The 18,976-nt window shown below is 44.4% G+C and overlaps 1 protein-coding gene across 1 annotated transcript in view; it reads right to left on the bottom strand.

Annotated features, from left to right (window-relative positions):
• Nucleotides 1-18,479, bottom strand: part of ARL6IP1 (ARL6 interacting reticulophagy regulator 1) — a 32,069-nt gene extending 13,590 nt beyond the window's left edge. The window contains exons 1-3 of the mRNA XM_086941428.1: nucleotides 18,252-18,479; nucleotides 17,385-17,518; nucleotides 2,291-2,410 (exon numbers count right to left, since the gene is read on the bottom strand). Coding sequence (XP_086797554.1) covers nucleotides 2,291-2,410; nucleotides 17,385-17,518; nucleotides 18,252-18,287 — 290 coding nt within the window. The 5' untranslated portion in view covers nucleotides 18,288-18,479. The remainder of the gene's footprint in view (nucleotides 1-2,290; nucleotides 2,411-17,384; nucleotides 17,519-18,251) is intronic.
• Between the last annotated feature and the right edge of the window lie 497 nt (nucleotides 18,480-18,976).

The raw sequence follows: 18,976 nt of genomic DNA, 5'->3' as shown, positions 1-18,976 counted from the left end.
TTTGTTAATGGGTTAGAGTCAAGCATTTCTTGTGGGACTACACATGACAATTGGCCTACGCGTTGACACATTAGGTCCCTAGAGGGACAAATATCAGTTAGTTATTGGGGAAAGGGGGGGGGGGGGGGGGGTATTGAGTAACTATATGTTTTTAATAAGTCCTCGATTGCCCCCACTTGGACCATTAAGTTGGTTAATATGTCACTTACCGTTTTATGTCATTTGTCTATTTTATCTACGATCTTACAGAGATCAGCTGAATGATCCAAGATCAAAGTGTTAATGGAAGGTGGGGACTCCCAGCCATCATTGGGTTTACTTAATTTAGTCGTTTTTCCCCGCTTTGTAAAAAATATGTATCTTTCCTAAATGATGGTTGAATTGAGTTTTGCTTCTTAATCGAGGAGTCTGGATTTCTAGGCTGCTTAGACTGTGGGTCACAGTCTAACAGGTACATGCATCAATATTGCTTTTTGCGATTCCTTAATTGCGAAAAATAAGGAATCGCAAAATGCAATCCATCAAGAAATCGCTAAATAAATTGCGATTTTTTAATATTCCTTAATTGCGACTCGCAATTAAGGAATACCTCCCCCAATGAATGGGAAGACACTCAATTTGCGAATAGCGAATCGCAAATTGAGAATGCGATTTCAAGGGTGCAGGGGTGTCCAAAGGACACCCTGTTGCACCCCTGAAATCAATCTGTGCACATATGTTGTGCACACACACATGTCCTTAGGGCATGTGTGTGCACACAACTTGAAACTTTGAAAAATGCACTTTTGTGCATTTTTCAAAGTTTTTGCAAATTACCATCAGGTAATTTGCTCTCCCTAATTGCGAAATTGCATTTTTTTTAAGTTTCATGCATTGCATTTATGCAATCGCAATTTGAGAATTCGCAAATATTTGCGAATTTTTAAAGTGTGAGGGCCTTCACCCTTCATGCATTCCAAAAGCAGATTTTGCGATCGCAAACGGCCAATTTTTGCGATTCGCACCGTTTGCGATCGAAAAATCCTTTGATGCATGTACCTGTAAGTCACTCACATATATATGCCCAGATGTCTCTTGCACACATCCCATTCTGCGGCAATTGGCCTTGTGTGACCTCTGGCTGGCTATTTAAAGGAGGTGTGGTGTAAGTTTACCTGGGGGCTCCTAGTTGCTCTGCCATCAACCTTCCCTTGTATTAGCAACTCTTCAACTGAATTTATTTGTTTTTCGATTCATTAGTGATTACTGTACACCCCCTGGCGCTTTAACAATGTTCCCCACTTTTCTCTTACCCATCCCACTCTCTCGCACATAAGTAACAAAAGAATTAGGATTACAACACTTGCTCACGCAGTGAATGATAGGGGCGAAAAGTCTTTGATAAAACATAGGCCTGCAATCATAAGCCTGCTGATGTACAAGTTAGAGTTCCAGCAAATAATTCAGTTCAGTTCCACACAGTTTTGGGGCTCCATCTATGTTCGGCCGTACCAGCTAAAACCTACAACAATTTGACCTAGTTGTGTAAAGTCTCGTACGGCCTCCGGTAATTAGTAGATCAATTATTAATTGGCCACAAGAAAGATACAGGGACTCACCCCCTGAGAGTTCAGTCTCCCAGTTATGTACTTATCGGGGGTGGCCCACACCAGCCTCCTCAGGTCTAAGACAGGCCCGGTCTTCGCCCGGGCATGTCCCGCGCTGCAGGACCTCTGCTGTCTAGGCGTACCACGCCCTTCCTCTGCAGGGACCAGGCAAAAAGTGCAGCATGCCGATTGCAGGTCAGGGTCCAGCCCAAAAGTGACTAGTGCTATGCTTGCGGAACTCACTGAGTGAAGAGGAGACTCTGGTGTGTTGAGGGAGGTGGTTCCATGTCTTGAGTGGGATGTAGGAGAATGAGCGACCTCCAGTTTAGCTTTTGCTGATGCAGGCAGGGGTGCGAGCTAGAGTGGCAGAGTGAAGGTGTTTGGTGGGTTGGTGAAAGTAGGAATTCTGGTTCTGTGTTGTGTAGGGTTTTGTATGTATGCGTGAGATGTTTGAATTGGCTGTGCTTGTGAGTGGGGAGCAAGTGAAGCTTCCGGAGGAGCAGTGCGATGTGGGTGCTGCATAGGAAGTAAAGTACGAGTCTGCATTCTGGATGGTCTGCTGTCTAACAAGTATGGGCTTGCACATCAGAAATAGAATGGAAGCTAAATGTGACAGAAATACACCCAACATGGAAAAAAGAAACTACATCCAGTTTATATTCACAGCACACCTTACAGCATCTACGTTTTACTTTGATACTCACCACTGATTGGAGCCAAAAATTTTAGGAGCAAGAGTTGGGACAAGGTAATCTGCCAAACACAGCAACATTACAAAAGATGAAACTCCTGAGAGAACTGATGGGTCCAAGTAATAAATCATCCTGCAAATAAAAAAAGTTATGATTACAGAGATATTTGGTCTGGCAATATCAGAGTGTATACTGTACTACATGTCATGCGACGAGCAACTGGAAAAGTAGAACAAGATTCCAAGGAACCTAGATATACCCCCTTCTCCCACACATAACCAAGAGCACCAGATAAAGCAGAAGTGACTGCACCTCGCTGCTGGGAAACCCCTAAATGCAATACTTGATGGGGGCCTTGTCAACATTTGGAATCCACAATACCCTCAGTCTAGGGAGGGCACTTGCTTCTCTGAGCACAAGGCATGGTCAACGCTGAACTATTGGCTGGCATCCCAGGATGTGGCAAGCTGGGTGGTGGAGGTGTCACACTTGCCGAGAACACTATCAGATCACTCCCCCTGTCTCCTGAAATTATCACTCCCTGACTCAGCGCAAAGAGCATTTTCCAGGAGATTGCCCCTACATGTGTTATTAGACGAGGCATTTAAAGAAGAAATCCGAAGTCATAACAGACTACTTTTCATTAAATACAGGCTCGGTTACCACTGAAGCTTCCTTATGGGAAGTATTCAAAGTGGCCATTCGCGGACAATGCATTGCTAGGCAAGCTGGGGTGCTTAAGGCAATTAGAAACACACTGAGCTCCATTGAGGCCAAAATCAGAGAGCTTGAGACGCGCTTTTACTGACGAATTACCAGCTACATTAGCTCTGTTGAAATCCAAACTCCTGGATTATGAGGACGGGGCGCAGAGGGAGGTGAAGTTTCTTGGGAAATACGCAGAGGCGTGTAGACATGGGGCAGGGGGATAGACCAGGGCGAACACTCGCAAACATGATTGTCCCCAGAGGTCCTCGGCCTATATTCCTGAACTGGTCAATAGAGATGGCAGTAGTGTGAGGTCCAGAAGCTATACCTAATGAATTTGCCTCATTTTACTCCCCCATTATATACAGCTACACAATCCAAGTGCCCAGAGGGTAAGCAAGCCTTTTTAGACTCCCTGTAATTGATTTGGTTCAATAACAGGCTCAGGGAATACATGGACTTACCATTTACGGTGGAGGACGTAGTTAACGTGATTAGAAGTCTACCCTTAGACAAGCCCCCAGGGTCAGATGGGCTGACGACCGCCTTCTATAAAACATGTGGAGGAGCTTGCTCCACAACTTCTGGCAGTATATGCAGAAGCCCATGAATCAGGTATACTGCCTCCCACGATGCGAGAGGCAATTATTATAACTGTTAAAACCTAACTGAACTTCGATTCGTATCGCCCTATGTCGCTGAATAATGTAGATGTCAAGATTTTGGCGAAACTGATAGCCAATAGGTTACAACCTAGGTTACCAATTATAGCACTTCCAGACCAGTCAGGATTCATACCGGGGAGGTCTACTTCCCATAACATTAGAACAGAGGTCTTCAATCGGTGGGGCGCGCCCCCCAGGGGGCGGGGATGGGTTCCATGGGGGCACAGATGCCTCTCCAAGTATATGTAAATGAAAGATGGCCTGGTAGTGCGAGCTTTGTTTATTTGCTGCATTTCCAGGCTGTCTTCATTTATTTCGAGCGTGATTTGAGTGCCCTAGGGGCAGGGTTCACGGAGTGTGGCTGGCAAGGTCAAAGAGATTACTGTCAAGCATTTGGAAAGCAACAGGTCTCGCATTCACGGAATTTAAGCTACTGGCATTGTAAATGTCAGTCTTATTTAGGTTTTGAAAACCAAAAACGCAAATGCTCGTTCTCTCTTCACGTTTATATTTCATCTATTATTCCTGCCACTAATTTCAATTAAGGTTTATTTAAATATGCAGATACTTGGGGTGGGGGGCAATGATTTATGCTGCAAAGGTAGGTGTCGCCAGGAAACCTGGGCGTTGCAGAGCTTACTGTTCACAATTAGCCTTTAAAGACCGTTCCTGAACAAACTTTAAAACTCCCTTGAAATAATGTAAGTGTTTTATTAAACAAACAGATGTAGTAGAAGAACTCTAGGGCGCGCATAAATGTCCCAAAATGGAATAGCATTGTATTTGGCACTAGTGAAACCCAACGGGGGCTGGAACACAGAACATTTTCACTGGTGCAGAAACAGTCAAATCTACTTTCACCCTTGCTCATCTTTCTGCTCACCTAATGTTGCATAGATGAAGAGGCATTGGTAAGTCCATGTTACATAAAGGTTTTTGCACAAGAGTGAAATGAAGAAACGGGTCTGAAACCACATGAGCTTGTTTATGGACCCTGTACATAATTTTAAGCAATTTATGTTGATCTGGGTCATAGACATTATCAAAAAAGCTATGGTCAATGAAAGACCCTCAACAAAAATAGAGAAACAAATTGAGGTCTTTGCAATTTGTGTAATTATGAATGGTCAGACTTATTTTCCCTGAAACACATATTTTCTCTATGTTTCAATAAGTAAAAGCTGCACAAATTCTTAATGTGAAGTCAAAGTCAAAAGAACTTTATTCGAATGTTCATAGTAACATCCATAAAAGCACATTTCAATAAAATTTACAATTAATACATATAATTCATATATAACTAGAGATCACATAAAGTAAAAGTTCACAGGCAGAATACACAATTAAAAAGCATTTAAATATAAATAGTTAGACTGATTTAAAAGAAAAACTCGACAAAAACACAATTTATCCCTCCATACTTTTCCTGAATTTGATCGCAAGTTTTAAAAAGCTACATACAAACAAAGTGCAATCACTACTTAGTAGTTGGAGATAATAAAGTGCTGGTCGAATTTGTGCAAAGTTCAGCTGTTTGAGTATTAGTTTTAGGTATAGTTTCCGTGGTACCAAATATAAAGGGCAGATGAATAAAAAGTGTGCCAAATCTTGGAGACTTATTGTCGCAGCCGCAAGATGGCAACACTTGGCCCCGATGGGCCCCCCTCGGTACTGCCAGTAGAAGATGAAATAAGTCTAGGCGGAACCTCGAGAGCAAAAAGCAGTCATAGCCTGACAGGGGCCATGACAGGTACGTTCCATGTATACAGAAGTTTTTACAAGTACATGTTTCCGTACACTGTCTTTCTTTAATTCGGCCTCCTCCCGGGTTAAGTACCTAGAAGAGAGAAATGACTTCTTCACAGAGGTAACATCAGATTTTCTAGTAAGTTCTGGGGTTATAAAAAGGTCAGGGCGCCCTAGTTCAATTAAACATTTTCTAATATATTTGAGCCAGGGGACTTTAGATCCATTTTCCCAGGTTGTTGCTTCTTTTAAAATGTGTTGGGTGAGGGGTATTTGAGTATTAATCCAGCAGTTTAGCCAACAAAGTACAGGATTTACGGCTAAACTGTCGCTTAAGTATGGCATACCCAGTTCTTCATGAATGGAGAAATTACCAGTGCCCCTTGGTACCCTCAGAACACGTTTTAGGAAGTTATTTTCTGCAACATCCAAACCTCTGGAAGAAGAGAACCCCCATAACTCGCTGCCATAACACGCAATAGATATACTTTTTGCTTTGTAAAGTTGGAGCAATGCAGCCACTGGGGTATTTGTGTGGCTGCATTAGCCCTGGTTACCTCTCCTATTTTCCTCTGTGCAGGGGTCCCCAATTTAACTGATGGTCCAAGAGGACACCCAAATAGGAAAATGTCTTAGTCACTGGAATTTTTTCCCCATTAACATTAAAGGTATTTGGTTTTTTATACCCCAAGCCTACCTTCATGACATAGGATTTTGAGTTGTTAATACTCAAGTCCCGTGAATACATGAAGTCATGAAATGCTTTTAACAGGGTTTGTAGGCCTGCTGCAGTCCTGGAAATCAGGACTGCGTCGTCCGCATAAAGCAGTACCGGCAGTCCTTTCCGGCCTACATAGGGGTAATCGACTCCCGTGTCTAAGAGGTACTGTTCTAAATCATTGATGTACAGATAGAAGAGGAATGGGGCTAGAATACACCCTTGGCGAACACCCCGATGTATTCCAAATTCCCTTGTTACTTTTAAATCTGGTGTATATCTGACATTTGCTCGTGTGTCAGAATGCATGTCGGCTAGGAAATTAATCAGATTCTGCTCTATGCCTATTTTTGCCATGACATCCCATAATCTACCTCAATCTACGCAGTCGAAAGCCGACGATAGATCCATGAATGCCATGTGGATTGTACCTTCTCTGGCCATAGTATATTTCCCTATAATCATATACAGGTTCAGGCACTGGGTAATCGTTGAATGACCAGGCCTGAAGCCATATTGAATTGGGGAAATTATATTTTTTCTCATCTGCCCAGGTTGTTAATCTATTTAAAATTACGCCCCCTACCACTTTTGCTACGGAATTAAAGATATTGGTCTGTAGCAAAGTGGACTACTGCGATCACCTTTTTTAAATACGGGTACTATGGTAGAAATCCCCCATGACGTTGGGCAACCAGACGACGCCGCCGCATTAATTACAGCGGTAAGGACTGGGGCCCAAAGTGATGGCAGGGATTTAAAAAGGTCCAGGGGGAGGCCGTCAGGCCCAGGGGCCTTGTTACAGGTTAGGCCTTGAATACCTATTTCAATCTCATTAGCCGTAAAGTGCAAAAAGTTCTCCATAGGAGTAATAGAAGAATATTCTGCCTGGGGCTTATTACTTTTAAAAATGGCGCTAAAATGAGTGACCCAGTCTTCCTCAGGAATATTTGTGCCAAGTGCCATATTACTTGGGTCATCAAACAGGGGTTTGTTGATGATTTCCCAAAACCTGGCACTATTACCCAAAATTTTCGGGTCTAAAAGAGACTCCCAAGTACTTGCCTTAACCTCTTTTCAGTGTTGCGAGGCATGTTTTATATTGTATACGCATGGCTTTAATACAGGCCGGGTCTCTAGGTCTAGCTTTTAGGGCTGTCTTAAGGTCTCTGTTGGCCTTAGAGCAAGAGTGACCAAACCATTTGGGTGGTTTCCAATACGCCCTCTTACTGGCACAGTTAGTAAAGACCCTACTGTAGCAACGACCCCCTCAAAAGCAGACAAAGTTTGACCAGGAGATGATGTAGGTGACAGATTGAGAGATCAGAGCTGCAAAGGTTATTTATCAATGTATACAAGTTATCGCAGTCCACCATAGTCCATTTTAAGCGGCGCTTTCCATTTATAGTTCCACGGTTTTCACTTGCGCAGTTCAAGAATACCTCCGCCAACATTAATAGAAATCGGGTTATGATCACTATGGGTATTCCATTGAATGCGAAAGTCCGAGACAAAATTCGCAAGGTCCGTGGATAATAGAATGTGGTCTATATATGAACCATTTAAGTTGCCTTTATACGTAGGGACTTGGAAGAGTATGCTCCGCTGTCTCGGACATAGCAGCAACTAAATTATATTTATCCATCATGTTATTAAGCTGTGTTCCGCGCCGCGAGTGGTCAAAGTGAAATCCTTTTAGGCTGTTGCACCCTAAATGTCCCATGGGCGTCTCTCGAGGATTCCCACAGGGATGTGTATTAAAGTCTCCGTCAATCAGCAATTTACTCGACAGATTCTCCTCGTTGTCACTCAAAAAGTCATTCAAGAGTAATAGGTTGCATTCTCCTAACTGATTTGATGCATTATAAAAGTTGATCAAAGTCAGGGTAGATTTACCCCTTTTTAACTCAAGTACTTGAAGGTTCCCATTACCTGTGTGACGGATGGTTTTATGATGTGTAAGAGCCAAACTTATATAGATTGCCAAACCCCCCTTTGCTCTCCCACTACTTGAGGGTTCAGCTGGATTGAAAAAACTTTGGTATCCCTCGATGTGAGCAAATTTTTTATCTACCAGCCAGGTCTCTTGCAGGGATATCACTGCGTGTTGTTTAACGAAAGACAGCCAGGTAGGGTCACAGATTTTATCGGCCAGGCCTGCTGTATTCCATTAAACCAGACTTGTAGCATTTAAGTCTATGTTTGCAATTACGGATGTAGCAGCTTGTGGAAGAATAGGCTCTGTTCTAATGACTGGCTGTTCTTCAAATACATTGTAGTGTTGTTCTGCATTAGATGGTTCACAACTGGAAGCTTCTTCATAGTCTGTGAGCAGCTCTGATCTATGTTGTAGAGGTGGGCTTCCAACTGGGGTTCTTATATCTAAACCCATTTGCTCAGTTGTTGGAAAACTGTTAGTAATCTCAAAATCATTTAGACACTTTGTACCGTTACTTTTGTCAAGTATCAACTCACAATTTACAATGTCCTTATTCGCGCAGGTAGTTTGTGGTTCAGGTAGTCAATCAACCCCCTCCAAGTCACACTGGTCATAGAAGGCATGAAATCTATTTGAAGTAGGAACGTTGTACTGGTTGTTTATATTCGAGAAGTAGGGGTATTCCTGTTGAGGTATCTGATATGAACCTTCCCTACTCTCTGGGTACATTGCAGAATAATCTGTAGTTCTATGATTCCAAGGTATAGCCTGACCTGGATATAATTGGTCACCATTATTATGGTAGCTGTTATTGCCTACATTATGCCAGTTTTGATATTGATTAGTGCGAGTATATGACCCTCTCTGTTCCCCAAGGGGGTGGGGATACCGGATATTTGACCGAGGACCATTTGAGGGGTAGAAATAACTAAGATCCTTTGTACGGATCAGACTATTTGTAGAGCTGTCCCTCCATCTAGTAATGTACCTTGCCACTCTGGTATCATTGAAAGTTACAATAATGCAGTCTCCTTCTGTAGACTGGAATCTGTGTCCCACCCAGTCTACCCTCCTAACATGAGCTATGCGACCATCAAGATGTGGGTGGAGTGGCCTATGAGTAGTTAGCCAATGAGACACCTTGTTTTTTAACTCCCCATGTGTTTCTGTCTTTCCCTCGCCCAGTTTAGGGACACCTATCATCACCATTGTGTATGGGTGAGACTCTGGGGAAAGGTTAGTATGTATTGTTTTTTTTAGGTGGTTTTCGAGTTGAATTTACAGTGGGGTCATTTGTTGGCACCTTTTGTGCCACCAAGGACCTTGAGGATCCATGCTGACAATTTGTTTATCAAGGCATAGACCCTCAGCTGCCCATTCGCTCTCATCGTTTTCAGCTAGAGGGGACTCAGGAGTAGCATTAGTGTCTGGGATTGCTACAGGGACACTATTATTGTAGGCAGTGGGGTTTTTATTGGAAACATCCGAGACAGAACCTGTCAGCAAAAGGGGTGGTGGCTGTTTAATATTATCAATGACAGATGGATTTTTTGGTCGTACAGCCTTTGTTAGACAATTTAGGTGGACATTTGACTAACGCCTCTTTTACTGATAGAAAGTCGAGTTTTTCCAATACTAGTGCTGTATTTTTGTTTTGTATGGAGTCTGATTTCTCAGCCATTTCTTCCAGTTTGATAATCCTTTCTCGTATTGGCAGCAAAAGAGACCTTATTAGATGTTCTATATGGTCCAAAAACATAGTGTCGCCTAAAGGCAAAGGTGTAGTAGGGACCACTTTATTCCTGGTGGAAGATCTAGTAGCAATGGGTGTCTTTTGACTTTCATCATGCTGTATTGGGTTATCCTTAAACAGACAGTTTATCTGCAGCAGTGCAGTACAAATGCCTTTGCTTCAAGTCGTGGGTATCAATCACTGTACAAACAAGCAGGTAATGTGATGATGTCTCTCACCTTGTGCAGAGATTTACGGGCCGAATTCAAAGGGGGGTGGCCCGTCCCGTCCTCCTTGGACCACAGAGGGCCCGCCCTTTGCCCTGGATTTGCGCCGGGCGCTCCCACTACGCGGGGATGCCTCTTTGAAGCGCCGCCTGGCGCGCTCTGGCTCCGTGATGCTGCTAGGGCAGGCGGGAAATGGAGTTTCTGCACCTCCGATACAAAGTGCCCCCCTCCGCTCGGTGGCCGCTTAGTGGTTAGTGCGGCGGCGGGAGGGGGACGAAATGGCCCCAACAGCAACAAAATTATCAGGCCACAGAGTGTGCAGCAGGTAGGATTCCCCAAGGATAGAGCAGCGTGAAGTCAGTTTGTGGTGTGTTTGTCCTAGCGACAACTATATTTGTTTGAGAGGTTGTTTGAATGTGCGTTTTTAACTGGGAAGCAATAATTGCAAATGTTGTACTTTGCGTACTCCCTCGTTTATTTTTTGATGCATTTCACGAGGAGGAGCCTTGCTGGTCAGTGTTTTAGTTTGACCACAAGAAGGGATTGCTGCTTTCACGGTTCATATTATATTATGTGATGAAGAGTTATTAATTTTGTTTCAAAAATGTTATTAGCATTTATAATGCGCACATCAGAGAGTGGGTAGTTCTAACATTCGGTAGGCATGTCATAGGTGCCCGAGAGCTACCGGGCCTAGTTCTAGACTTGGTGAACGCCTGTACCTCACACAAACCTACAATGCTTAGCTTGAGGTCCATAAACAAGGCCACTGGAATAATGCGGCAGAAGAGGGACAAATTAAGAGTCAGAGTTGAGTAAATGATGCGGGAAGAATAGGAAATTATGCGACACTTTTTTTTTTTTTTAATAGCATTGCTTCATTATTTCTCCATTTTAAAACTTGGTAACACTGTCTGGGCATTGACTACACCTCATTAGGACCAGTTTAATACCGAAATATAACTATAAGCACCAGAAAGAAGAAGACCAGGCCAGCTCTGCAAAGTGCCTTCCACCGCCCAGCACCATGTGTCATAGCATTTTTACTAACTTTAGAACAGTTTGGCCTAGAACCATTTTTTGTTTTTGGTAATATCCGCAGATGATGTGGCAGATAGTGGATTATGTGTCAAATCTAAAACACCTAAATACACCAGTAAGCAACTACAAGATTTCCAGTCAATCTTTGCAAAGGGCATTCCAATGCTCTGGAACACTGCTACGTTTTAAGTAAATTGTGATCTGCGTGAGCTATAATCAAGTTTCTTTTGTTGAAATCTGAAGATTGTGGATTTTGTAGCAAATGTGGTAAACTCAATTATGTGAAAAATGCTGTTCCTGAATGTTAGACCTGTCTGGCTTTTTGGCGAAGTCCCTCCTAATTTTTATTTATTTTGTCCCCTTTTTGCCCCTCATACCCTTGTTAATTTTTGTGTCTACTGACTTTTTGTAGGTGTTGGTCAGGGGGATAGGTGTTTTCTTCCCCCCTCATAATCTTTTACCTCAGGCCCAGAGGCCTGTTCTGACAGGAAAGTTGGCACCACCTAAAATGGTGGCCACCAACTGCCCCAACTGTCACCAACAGAACCTGGCCATAGCCTAACATGGGGCATTCCAGAACCTTCTGGTCCATTCTGGACCACTGAGAGGGCAGCCTATATAAGGCGGAATGCTGGACAGCCATTTTGTCTGTCAGTGAGGAGCAGCTAGAGTGAAGGCTGAGGTCTAGTAGGGGTAGGATTCTGAAGGGTGGTTCCCTCTACAAGAGTAGCCCTCTGTCAAGGTTTTCCCCTCCTTGGTCCTGTTGTCCTAGCCAAGTTAGCTCATCCTGCTGATCCTGGGCAGGTAGATTAAGGGGTTAACTTTAGTAGTCCTGGGAGCTGAGCTGAGAGTTCCCCCGTGCCCCTAGTCTGCCCAGTAAGGAGGAATAGGGGGTTGGTGCTGAGAAAGTACAACCTGGCTTTATTCAGAAGGAGCCCCCCCCCTTTCCCCTCCTCCTCGTTTTGGTGAAGGAAAAGAATTCATCTATTAAACAACTGATAGCATCCCCTACCAGTGACTGGTCCTGTGGTGTGTGGCCATCCCCTCTGCCAGCTGAGAAGAAGGTGTGAGGTGAACTGGGACCCGGTTCTCATCGAACGCGCTCTGGGCCAACACCCCCCCGGGATCCACTGAGCCTGGGAAGCTTAGAGAGACTTCCCTTTGTGAGCGGGACCCCAGGGGCATTGATCGCGCTGGAGACGCGTCGCCTGTCTTGTGAGGAATCAGAGGCTTCACTGCGCACGCCCCGTCTGTGAGGATATCCCCGGAAGGAGGGGCCGTGAAGCGAGCAGGCCCCAGCGATCAGCGTCTCTCCTTGGAGCAGATCCCGTGGGAGGCGGCCTCGGCGAGAGCGCTTCCGCGCATGCGCATCGGAGGAGTGTTTCCTTCGCGCTGCGCTGAGGGAAGGCGCCGGAGGGTTCCTCAGCTCGCCGCCTGTCAGGTCGCTTCCTCCTGCTTGGGCGCCGTGTACAGGAGTCGGCCTGAGCAGGGAGGGAGAGCGCTAAGGCCTGGCAGCGGTACAGAGGGTTGGGGTCTGCCTGGAAGTCATTCTTAGCGCGAAGGTAGCGCGAAGGAGCCAGCTGAGGAGTGGGAGCTTTCCTGGCCTTGTTTTCCCTCTGCCCCTCACACTAGATCGATCTTGTCCCCTGAACCCGGACTGACTGCACAACCGCCTGGTAAAAACAAGTAAGGAGGAGTTCAGGAAGGGGGAGAGTGACGCTGGTAATTGACTTAAGGAAACCTACAGGGACTGGATATTTTGAGTAAAGGGTACTACAAGATATTTTCATTCCACCACTGTGGGGGCTTAATTGAATGCTGATTGAGGTGAATCTAACCCAAGGGTACTCAGAGAAGTAATAAGAGGAGCTAAAGGTGTTTCATGTGACTGAGAGTGAGGCTCTGGCCTGATTGAAGTAGGCTGAGCACAGTAATTACCTAATTGAACCTTCTTAGTTCAACTGTGAGAAACTGCCTTGTGATTTTCTTTGAAACTGGTTTAATGACAAATGAACTGCACTGTTGAACCTGACTGCCTAAATTGCTTAGCAGATTAAATGTTATTACTGTAATGATATTTGCTCTTGCTTATAGTGAGGTGTAGTTTTCTCCCAAGATTCTAGCGGAGTGTATCTAGCCTAATTAATTCTAAAGGTACAGTTATTCCAAGGAAAAAGCGTGATCAGAATCCGGAAGTACAGTGACAGCTAGTAATGTAGAAAAAGTGATTATCTGCTAATGATTTAAAACGTGTAATTGCTAACCCTGAAAGTGATCTAAACTGATTTGAATTATTTATATGTGAGTTACTGACTTGACAACACAGAGCACATTATTTTTATATAAAGCAGCACGTATTTTCATATAATTTTGGTGTAGTGTTTTTCTTTTTGAGTGCTATTGCGTTAAGTTACTTTTGGGTGGTCTGCAACCTTTACACTGTGCCTCTAAATGTTAGTCTTGCCCTAGGCCAGGCTACCTAATTCCAACACTGAAGAATCTCATAATTCCAGTGGCCCTGGCTTTAAGCAACTCAATCAATTAATGTCTGGTTTCTTCTGTAACTTTCTGCACTATCTCCACACCCTTCACTTTCAGGCAGAGGCACCTCAAAGTCAGCATTAACCATTCAGGGGCAGTTTTTGTTGTGAAAGCTGAGTCCATGAGGTGGCAGGTAGAAGGCCAGCAGGATTACATTCAGATACAAAGCCCTAATACTTTCGATTCCCTGGGCCTCACATTAATGGGCTAAGAGACAGCTTAAATGAGCGAGATTATTAGATATTGTCAAAGAGAAGGGCCAGAATAGGGAGCACTGTATGGGGACTAATTTTTATGTTTACAAACGGCCAGATGCAGCTTTTTCTGAGAAATACCCCAAAGAAGGGGACAATATAAGTGCTTTTTAATTGTTTTTTTAAAAGGTTCATTCATTAGTGAAGCTGGCGCTGCTGCCAGGATTGTAAGTGGCCACTGCTGATTATCATTAAGGAAGCAGATGCAGCAGGATTGAGGCCCGGAGGTGTGAGGGGCCCACTGCATCACAATTACGACTGTCTACCTTAAAAAAAAAAAAAAAAAAATACATGAGCTTATTTTCCTTTATAGCATTAGGACCGAGGTGGTGGTCTGTCATGGTGGGGAAGAGGTAAACGATGCAGAGGAGTAGCCTGCTACTCAGTACTACAGTTATCATTAGCGCAACAAGTGTAGTTGCATTGGGGTCCAACAGTGTTAGAGACTTACACCACCCCAATTATGGGCATATGTATGTTTGGGGTAATGCATGTTTTTGTTTGATGCATTTGCTGTTTTATAAGTCTCATATTTAGTGCAGTTTATAAGCAATATGAAAAGTACTCCGAAAATCAACTTATAAGACCTGGCACTTGCAGGCAACCATCTCCCTCCTGCTCCCCCAATCCTTGCCATAAAGTTGTGGAGGGGGGCCCAACCTCAAAAATTTTGCTTAGGGGGGGCTCAGAGCAAAAAAGTTTGAATACCTCTGCCTTAGAACCATCTTTTCAGTCTTGCATTACTTACACCCAGAAGTGCAGGTTGCGCCAGCGTTTCTGGACGCAACAAAAGCCTTCGATTTGCTTGAATAGCCTGATCTCTTCCGGATATTACAGCAGATGGGATATAGCCCCCTTTTCCTCAAATGGATCAAGCTATAATACACTAGGCCAACAGCTAGGATACGAGCTAATAGTCTACTATCTGACCCTTTCCCGATAACACGGGGTATGCGGCAGGGGTGCACCCGCCTCCCCTGCTGTTCGCTGTTGCGATGGAACCACTAGCTGCACGCATCAGACAGCACCACACGGCAAGGGGGATAGGTTTCAGCTCTATGAGCCTTCTGATAGTGCTCTATGCAGATGATGTCACGTTGTATATCCTAAAGCCTGCGCAGAACTTGGACGTTATTCTGAGGGAATTTATTAGGTTTGGTGGACTGGCCGGAATTTCTATCAATTGGGCTAAGCCGGTGATGTTTCCCTTAACAGATAATAGCAGGGCTGTGACCTCGGAGTTCCCACTGAAGCGGAAGGCTGAGAAAATAAAATATTTGGGAATTTGGATTAGCCAGGACCTACAGGAGGTGTGGAATCCGAATTATGGGAGAGCCATAACTTGGCTGAAGGAAAAGGTGGCATGGGCCAAGCTTCCTTTATCATTGGCTGGGTAGATCGCACTGGCAAAAATGGTTGTCCTACCTAAATTTTTATATCTTTTCGTTAACCTACCAATTATACTCAACCAGCCTTTTTCAGAACATTACGCTCATTAATTATCTCTTTGGTATGGCCGGGCGGACAGGCTTGAGTATCGTGGGAGCTGTTGTCCCTTCCATTAATACAAGAAGGCCTGGGTGCCCCAGACATGAAACTATTCGCGATTTGCACACAAGCTCAATTTCTGCACTATTGGGTTTACCAGACACCATTCCAACCACACGTAGCTGTGGAGAGGGACGCAGTGGCACCGGTTCCACTTCAAGTAGCATTGTACCAAGCATATAACCACCCCAGAGACTGTATGGACACTCCTGAAACCCTTAGATGGGCCTGGGGTGGGCTACGGAGGCGCGTGGGAGCCCAGATATTATATGCTCCCTCAATTCCTTTAGCACAGAATCCAATGTTGCCAAATGTTAAAGACGAGATCAGCAACACAATTGCGCAAAAAAAAAAAATAAGAGCTACACGGTTGCGGATCTTTATCCAGGGGACACTTTCACAGATCCCCCGATAGCAGAAGAGAGTGCCATTTGGGGAATTATTTCTTTACCACAAGTTATGGATTGCTTGCCGCACATTGCATAGCGATTTCCCAGCTCCAACACTCACTATCAGCCCTGGAAAACCTACTCCACTCACCATCGCCATGTAAACTTATAACCAGGGTCTACAAACACATGCAAACCGCAGCTCCTGTGATGCCACCTACTGTGTTGTTGAGATGGAATGCGGAGCTCCCACACACACTGACCGAGGAACAATGGGCATACTGCTGCAATCAGTTAAATGAGCTACCTCCAAACTATAGGCTACGTTTGATTCATTTCAAATTTCTCCATATATATTACAGAACGCCTATTAGCTTACAACGTGTGGAATTACGGGATGACGACTGCTGTTGGAGGAGTGGGCTGACCCCGCCTCCTTTCTACATATGGCATGGGAATGTTCTGTACTCACTGAATACTGGTCTCAGATCTTTGGGTCTACAAGTCAGATCCTGGGTGTTTACCGGTCACCATCCCTACTGCTGGGTTGTGTTAAGGAGACACCATATCAAAAAACGTAAATTACATTCCATACTGCTATTATTCGCCAAACGTCAAATTAAAGTTCCATGGGGGAGGGAGAGGAAACCTACAATCATGGATTGGATCATAGAGGTTACATACAAGTCACACAGAAACTGATGCCACCCACCTCGAGACCCCGGGACATATGGGAACCATTTATCACATCAGCTCGGGAGAAGACGAGGATGTGACTACTGGACTAAACATTGTCTACACTGAAAAGATATAACTAATGATATGAATGCGGATATGCGGCTGAAACAGGTATTGCGGGTCTAGGATAGAACTTGGATGCAGTATTAGAGATATTTTTGCCTCAAAATGTTTATTGCTGGATTCTGGTGATGTCAATTCACCCTGTTATAGTGGGCACATGATGCCTTCGGATTACTACAAGTACTCTGATCAGCTGAATATCTTGCATACGTACACCCGGCATGTTTGTTTTTTGCATCAGAATGTGTATCATTTTATTCTAAAATACAAATAAATAAAAGTTACAAAAAAATGGTTCTAAGTCTCTGCACAAATCACCTGGCTTCTTTCACAGTGCAGTTCCATCACTGGCACAAAGTGAGCAACGCCTGCACAAATTCAGTGACCTTTGTTGTTGGGAGTTAGCGGGCTTCTACTTCAATTTCTAGCGTGGACATGTGTGTGTGATGCCTCCCTACCCGGGCAATCCTATTCCTTGTGTGTACAACTGGTGTACTGACTAGGGGGTCCGCCGGCACACGTTTGTAGGACCTGCGCTTATTTTTCCTCACCAGATACATATTCTCCATGAGCGACGTGGGGAAAACGCAGTGAAAAGGCTAAGGAGGTGAAAATACGGCAAACCGTCACAAATGGATGAGGGGTAGCAGTGTCTGTTAGTGGATAGAGATTGAAGTGTGTTCAGATTGGCATTGATCTAAACAATTATTTCAATGGTGAGTCCCAAACCTCTATTAAAAAGGTGCAACAGTGAAACACAAAAAGGGCATGCAAATTTAAAACAATCACACACTTACAAGAAAATTGAAGAAAGGACGCCAATCAGAGCAGCTGGGAACCAAGGTTTTTCCCATCGAAGCACTCTATCGGAAACCAGGATCACTTCTCCCCATGCTTGGAGCTGCTCCTCGAGGCTGGCTGTTTCTGCGGCCTCAATACAAGAAAAAAACGTTTTTTAATTAAAGAGCTGCATTTGTAACAGGTTGCCAGAACTTCAACCCCGCTCCTATTTTTGGACAGATTTAAATAACGCGAAAGTAGATATTGGAGTGCTTTACATGAGAACCAACTACATTACACAAGGACATATTCATTTTTGTTTGGCACTGGGAGATCATGTGATTTGCCCAGAATCACAGAAAGCTGAGCAGCCGCCGAGACTCAAACCTGGTTCTCCATTTCCAAAGTAGGCAGCTCTACCCTTTACGCCACGCCCAGCCCCCCCTCCCGCCTGTAAAACTTCCGATAACGTCAAACATTTGCCCCAGGGAGCCCAGAGCCTACTACCCAAATCCGCTTTCTTCATAGCACAGTCCACTTCTCCTAAACCCAATGTCCCGTTGAGTAGGTTCCCCTTTGTAGCGCAGAAACCCTTCTATTACAGCCGCAGTCAGTCCCCTTATGGCGTCCGCTTTACCGATTCTCAAAGGGCCACAAAAGTCCGGATCCCTTCACGGACTTCAGCGCGGAGACTACATCGTGCCCATCTCCTCCGAGCCACGTATGCCGCTCTTATAAATTAACAGCCGCAGTCCATAACACTCGATTATCCCTTCCTTCTAAACTAGTCCAGAAAACAGCTCAATCACCCTTACAGTTACTAAGCTCTTAAGGCAATCTACGTATGGGATCAGTGAACGAATGCCCTCCCATTCCTTGCTTACCAGCAGGTTGCTGCTACGGTTGTCTCCCTCCGCCATGATCCCTGTTCCACAGACGGTCAACGACTGTACCCCGACAGCTGTGGAGTTCAGAGTATATAATATAGCGCAATCGCGACAGTTTTATCCGTTTCCGGTCTACACAGGAAATATATCGACACGGGGCTCCTGATTGGTAAACTCAACCGAAAACTACCCTCGTCAGCCAATGGCATTGCGCATGCGTTTCCCGACCCACCAGGCGAAGTTTACATTTAAATATTGGATGGCTTGAATGCGCACGATTTACTGTTGTCATAATTTGCTACGAAACGAAGCTCCAACACATGTCAAAGAGCACACCAGGTTCGTAAAAAAAATCTAACAAATAAGACCACACCCACAAAACCACATTAAACCTAAACAATAATCTGGATCACAGAAATCGATTCGATTTTTCCGTTATTGGAAGAACATGTACTTAAGTCATAAAGCGGTTTAACGGACGTCGTTAGAACGAAGATTTACTTTCTTAGATTAATGTTCGACGTGCTCGTGCGTTACTGAAGCGAAACGGTCTCGAAAACAACAGCCATTTTCTGTCGGGGTATGGCCACGGTTACTTAAGAGAAATTTATTTATTTATTTAAGGCATTTTTGTAAAGCGCGGACCTTACCCGAAGGAGTCAGAACTCTGTACAATAGAACCAGTTACGTTACATGAGAGAAATATTACAAAAATGGAAACA

This window comes from Lissotriton vulgaris, chromosome 10, assembly GCF_964263255.1.
Source record: "Lissotriton vulgaris chromosome 10, aLisVul1.2, whole genome shotgun sequence".
NCBI classification, from domain to species: domain Eukaryota; kingdom Metazoa; phylum Chordata; class Amphibia; order Caudata; family Salamandridae; genus Lissotriton; species Lissotriton vulgaris.
Note: the sequence above shows the minus strand (reverse complement) of the source record. Positions and strands in the feature narration are given on the sequence as shown.